This window comes from Arachis ipaensis, chromosome B05, assembly GCF_000816755.2.
Source record: "Arachis ipaensis cultivar K30076 chromosome B05, Araip1.1, whole genome shotgun sequence".
NCBI lineage: Eukaryota > Viridiplantae > Streptophyta > Magnoliopsida > Fabales > Fabaceae > Arachis > Arachis ipaensis.
Window position 1 is genome coordinate 128,250,175 of NC_029789.2, and position 6,547 is coordinate 128,256,721.

Below are 6,547 nucleotides of genomic sequence, written 5' to 3' on the forward strand. Positions count from 1 at the left end.
AAATTTTTATTTAATTAATAATTTATATTAATTATTTATATCATAATTAATATTAAATATTATTTATATTTATATTATTATATTAAGTGGGACTACAACAGGGACTAAAGTTAGTTCCTCCTAATGGAGAAGAGAGAGATGCTTTGAGTTCCTATTTACTGTTTATGATGCAAAAACTGATGTGGAGTTACTTTTTATGATAGGTGAGATATAAATAAAAACTGGGATGAGTTCCCTACTGGAGATGGTCTAAGTGTTTGGGATGAACAGCATGTATTTTTATTTTGAGATTGACAAGTGTTGGGAATATAACCTACTACATATAATGATTACCTACCTAACGAATAAAGTTGAGGATTCTTAATTTTTTTGGTTACCGTTTCCAGAAAGTAACATGTTATCATGGCCTTTGATACCGTTTTTGATTCATTTATATTGATTTTTTATAAAGAAAAAAAAATTAATTTGGTGGAAATGAAAGCAAATATCTTATTTTTCTTTTCAATTGAGTAGTAGTTGCATCATGTATCCAAGTTACGTTAAAAATTGGTTAAAATTACATGAAGTACTCACTGTTTAGTATTTTTTGTATGATTTTATATCATAAAATAATAGCCAAACGTTTAAGGTGTGATTGATTGACAATTCTAGAGACAAGTATAATTTTCTTGAACACAGAAAAGGCCAAAAAATAAATGCAAAATTATATATTACTCTAAAAAAACGAGGAGCAATTTTAATGAAATTAAATGGAAGTGAATGTAAAAAGTTTCACATATTTGTTTTTTGTTAAATTCTGATTACCTTTTTGTTAATTAACTATAATAAACTATACAAATATAAAAACATATATTTATATGTTTTTGTTTATATTTTCTTATTTTCATTATTAGTTATAAATATAAAATATTATGTTTTTGTTCCTCTGTAGTTGTCATTTTAAAACTTTTGTATTTTGAGAACGTAATAAATTTTACCGGATTGAGTGTTTGTTTAATATTTTTAAAATATTTCCCTTTTTCTAAATTTAAAAATTTATTTGTTAATTTACTTGCTGATTCAGTCGTCGTATTTCTTATCTATAATTTTTTTTATATGTTTTTGTTTATATTTTTTATTTTTATTATTAATTATAAATATAAAATATTATGTTTTTGTTTATATGTCGTTGTCATTTTAAAACTTTATATTTTGAGAATGTAATAAATTTTTACGAGTTGAGTATTTGTTTAATATTTTTAAAATATTTCCCCTTTTCTAAATTTAAAAATTTATTTCTTAAATAAGGGGAATCTTCTTTGCTCTGGGTCGTTGGAGGCAGACATGAAAAATAAGGGGAAGGCTACTGTGCAGAAGGTTGGGGGTCCTCATGTGGCCTCGAAAGATGACTCTGGTGTGGAAGAGACAAAGCAGATGCCGGTTGTGACCGAGGAGGTATTTTCCACATCAGATGATCCTATCGTCGACGTGTTCAACAAAGTGCGTGAGGTGGGTTGCATAAGGATCATTTCCAAATGGACCTCTCTTGTTGATTTTATCTTTCAACCGTGTGTCTATATTTTTTTAAGAGATTTGTTTTCTTTGGGTTTCCAGATTTTGCTCGGATCTGATGGAGCAACTAGATCTATAGTTGAGACTCAGGCAGAGGAGATTAAGAAGCTTAAGCGTACGGTCGATGGTCACGGAACCCTACTGGAGATACTGTGGTCGGAATATGCAAAAGGACGAGAAAGGCTGCTAATGCACCAGGAGAGGTATGGTTCAACTAAAGGTCTTGCTGTTCACGATGCAAAGAAGCAAAAGAAGGAGTGGCACCGAAAGCCGAAGCTGGCCTCGGAGGATGTCGACGCGGTGGCTTTAACCAACGATGTCGATGCTATAATAGCCAAGATCGGCGCTGGAATGAATGCTGTAAACACAAATTCTGACCTTGCAAAAAATACTGACAACAACAAGGGTACAAGGCCAGCAGCACAGTATAGCACTGTTAAGCAACAACCACTCAAGGTAACAATGCTGCAAGGACTCACTGTTGGTCTCTCACTTGAACACTGTTTTATTTGGAGGTTCTTAACATGTATAGATTTTTTTATCACGAGCTAATGCTTCTTTGTTTTCCGGATTCATTAAAAAAAAAACCTTTGAATTACTCTATAACATTTTTTACGTATACAAGATCTTGTTATACAATTAAGAATATCTTGTAAACCAAACTTAAAAAACACATGTCAATAATGGAAAGAACTTATACTCGAGAATTGGAATGAACTAACACTTGAGAAATGTTTACTAGTACAGTAAGAAAAGATAATGAAATGAAGGTGAAATTATAATACTCCAAGCGGGCGAACTCAAAATCAGTGCATGCGTGTTCGTGGTTGAGACAAATGTGTGAAAACTTATATTTCTCTCGATGGGTTATTGCGATGCATTTCCTGGAGATACAAATTCCTGGACCTGAGAGATCGTATATCATCTGATATTTCTTTATCCTTAAAATGCAATCAAAAGTGGGAACAGGAAAATTGAAATAAATTTATAAATTGCATGGCTAACAAATAGAGATGTTGCTGTCTTTCAATCTTCCCTCAACTGCAAAATTATTTCTTCCAATATATGTAGGTATAACAACACCATAATTTACTTTTCATGCTAACTTGGATGCAGCTGCACGATTCTGGGCATCAGCCGGATTAACGGAATACAAACCAAGGAAATTTAGAACGCTTAAAAAGTTGGTAACGTATAAAACGTTTTTCCATCTATACAAAGAACACCATGTGCTCAATACTTTCAACAGCGATCTTGTAACAACCGCAATATTTCCAATACCTACAACGAAGAACCTCACATTAATCCAAACTCACCCAAGATCAATGAATCACAGTAACTACTTCTACTCCACAATGACTATAACAAAATCAAGTACATGCAGCTAATTTGCAAGTTCCATAACAATAAATTCATAATACAAACAGCGCCCTGAAATATCATCAAGAAATTCCCAAACACAATCCCTGCCACAAAGCATGTTCTATGGATGGAGAAATCAGAATACGAGTAACAATCGAAAGGGAGATTACCAAGCCACAAGTCGATTACCTCTATGTTCCAGTCGACGGTGTTACCCACTCCGCCCATGTTCCTGGTTTGGCTTTGCACTGTGCCTATTACATGGTCCCATCTGTCGTTTGCTCCACCATCTTGCTCACTGCGACTATCATCTCCCTCTTCTAACCGTTTGCCTTGATTAGCATGCAGGTTAAAGTGCGGAGAAACAGCCTACATGACAACAAAATTGATATAAAATTGCTTACTTAATGAGGTAAAACTAATTAAGTAGTGAATATAGGGTTTGCAACCAAGTGTTTACCTTGAGTTTGCTAACTTTCGTTTCCTTCTTGGGACAGTGTTTATATCTTATCAAGGTTGAGATTTTTTGTGGCTCCGTGCACCTCCGCTTTGTGTGCCCCGTTTTCCTGCATCTCGTGCACTTCCTTTTTCTACCTTTGTGTCCCCGTGTGCTGGGTGCCCCTTTGGTGCGCACAACGGTTGGATCCCGAACAACACAAGCAGCATTCGGACTCCTATCCATCGTGTCATTGCCGCTGCGGGCTTCTAGATCATAGCATATATGCCTGATCCCGCTCATGCATTTCTTGTACAGATCGTCGTTTTTAGATCCGACGAACAACATCTACTGCGAAGCAGCATGTAGGGCTCCATGTCTCAACAAGAAACCCCGCTCATCCTCTAGTCCCGTCTTCTCATTGTATTCGTTGACTGTCTTCACATCCTTCCTCCATCGTCTCAAAATCAAGCTTTCGGAAATTCTTTTTACGTGCTCGTGCTTCATGACAAAAAATATATGCCTGCAAGGAAAACCTTCTTTCTCCGAAAATCTACATCGACATACCAACCTACCTCTTTTTGGATCGTACAATGCCACCACATTCTGACCGGGGAATCCATACTCCTCAACCATGTACACCATGGTTGTTGAGACCCTTCGTTTGCTTACGAAGTTAACGACCGAGATAGACTCAATCTCCTTCTTCACTTGTGTGAATATGACCTTCGTGTACACCGATGCAGCAAACTGTTCGATGGGATCAAGACAGGTCGTCATAACGGGAACACCGTAAATTGAACTGAACTGTGCAACCAGCTCACTGTTCCGGTACTCCCGTACTAGTAGCTCCAGATTCTGCACAAGCTCTCGAATAGTGTGCCTAGACGACAGAAATTTTTTTAGATGGGAATTGATGCCCTCACACCGAGACATCGTACGAAACCCAGCGTAAAACTTGCGACGCAAGTACGCATTTGCCCACATCTTCCTCTTTTCATACAATTATAACGCCGAATACTTATTAAGTAACCCATACTGTTCAGCAACATGTGCCCATTCACACTCAAACTCTTCAACCTCCATGTCAGCATACAACCACTTGGCAAAGACATCACGGAACATCTGCTCGTTGGTGTTCGAGGTCACATTCTTCTGCAGATGCCATGCACACAACCTATGGGTTTTCCGGGGCAACACCTCCCTAACTACAGCAATCATTGATTCATCTCCGTCGGTAACGACTACAGAGGGCAGCTTCCCACACATGACTTCTAACAAGTTCTCCAACATCTACTTGTATGAACTGATTGTCTCATCTAAAACCAAACCGAAACCAAAAATTGTTGTTTGCTTGTGATTGTTTGAACCTAAGAATATGACAACGGGTCTATTGTACTTGTTCTTCTTATACGTCGAATCGAATGCAACGACGTCTCCAAAGTGTTGAAAATCAACCCTGCTAGGACCATCTGCCCAGAACATGTTTCCCAACATACCTTCTTCAGTCAAATTGTACTGGGCCATAGACATGGGATCAGCAGTTGCCTTGCCTTCCAGGTATACTATAGCAGCGTTCATGTCTCCATCAACCACCTTTTCATGCTTCAACCGATCCATATAGTTGTATGCGTCTTTCCTGGTAAAACCCAAAGAAGAATAACCACCCATAATCCCAGCCATGTACCCCAATATCTTAGATGTCGGCAACCCATACGTATGCATTCCATCCATGTGGGCCTTTGCAGAACCCGATATCGCCCGGAAACTTCGGATCATGTGAACCATTCCCATCGGTATCAACTCGTGGTTATGCTCGAGGATTACTTTCCGAACCTTCCAAACCGAGCTACCCTTATCAAGGTATACAGACATCAGGGCCTGGCAATTCGTGCATGTCTCAGGCCTATGGCATCTCTTCCTGTCTAGTCTGTTGTAGTGTTTTCCATCCCTTAGGCCAGCCCGATTACAGAAGAACCTCCTTCTCACTACACTCCCATCTTCATCCTTTGCATAGTCTCCCTTACGGACCCCAAATCCGTTGCATTCCCCTAACCTACCATAAAACTCATATGCACGCTCTTCACTTCGAAACAACTTTTTCATTATATCCTCTGCAGTCAACCCAGTCACGTAACCATATTCACGACCATCTTCATCCGACAACAACTCAACCTTTCTTAAGTCATTCTCATCAACAACGTTGTTGTTTGAAAGGCATAACTCGTTTTCACTTTCATCTGGAGACAAACCGTTTGACTTGCCCATCCCACCATAGCACTCTATCTATTAAGTTGTAATAGTTGGTTTTTTAAATGATAACTTTTTTCTGCTATAAAAATACACAGCCTTAACCTCTACACAACAACAATTTAACAAACAGACAACCACAACACCTAAATAGATAATCCGGCAATTAAAATTGCAAAACCCTAAAGAATTTGTAACTTAAAAGGGCAGCAGCAAACCAATTTAACACACAGTCAACTTTACAAATTCAAGTAAAGGAAATCGGTACAGAAATCATCAACTATACAAAAATTTTAACCACAACATTGGAATAATAATTAACCAGATACTTATTTACAAGGTTTAATATCAATGAAAATGTACAAATATGCATTGAAAATGTACATAATTTCAATAAAGATTACTAAACAGAGGCAAGAGAGAACAACCATCATTCAGCAACAAATACTACAAAACAGCAAAAAGAAATCACACTATTACCAAATTCAAAAAGAATGAAAATCAGATAAACCCAATCATAAACACTGTTACCAAATTAAATCAAAAGTCAACCAAATTTCACCTTGCAAATCCAATTAAAAAAACCTCTTCAGTTTCTACCCTAAACACCAATTAAATCACATGAACCAAAATTAACTTGAGGGAAAACACAAATTTCATAAGCACGAGAAGTCAGTTATCATTTATCACAAATTTCATATCTAAAACACAAATCAAAACTCAATGAATCAGAGATATTCAACATCACAAATCACTACTTCAGCCTTCAGAGACATTCAAATTCAATAATCCAAGTACTTCAGAGACATTCAAATTCTGCCTACAGCATTCAACAATATACAAATTTCCACCATTAGCATCAGAGTAAGCTTTTGCCATTAGCAACCATACAGTGTAAATTCTGCCTAACAGAGTGAGTTTCTACCATTAGCAACCATACATACAAAT

At 37.0% G+C, this 6,547-nt stretch overlaps 1 protein-coding gene across 1 annotated transcript; it reads right to left on the reverse strand.

The window, feature by feature from the left end:
* On the reverse strand, positions 4,643–5,617 carry LOC107641094 (protein FAR1-RELATED SEQUENCE 5-like). The gene has a single exon (XM_016344601.1). The coding sequence runs from the start codon at positions 5,615–5,617 to the stop codon at positions 4,643–4,645; it is 975 nt and encodes a 324-aa protein (XP_016200087.1).

Bases quoted from the DNA above. Each gene is read 5' to 3' on its own strand.
- LOC107641094 (XM_016344601.1), bottom strand. From the start codon at position 5,617: ATGGGCAAGTCAAACGGTTTGTCTCCAGATGAAAGTGAAAACGAGTTA.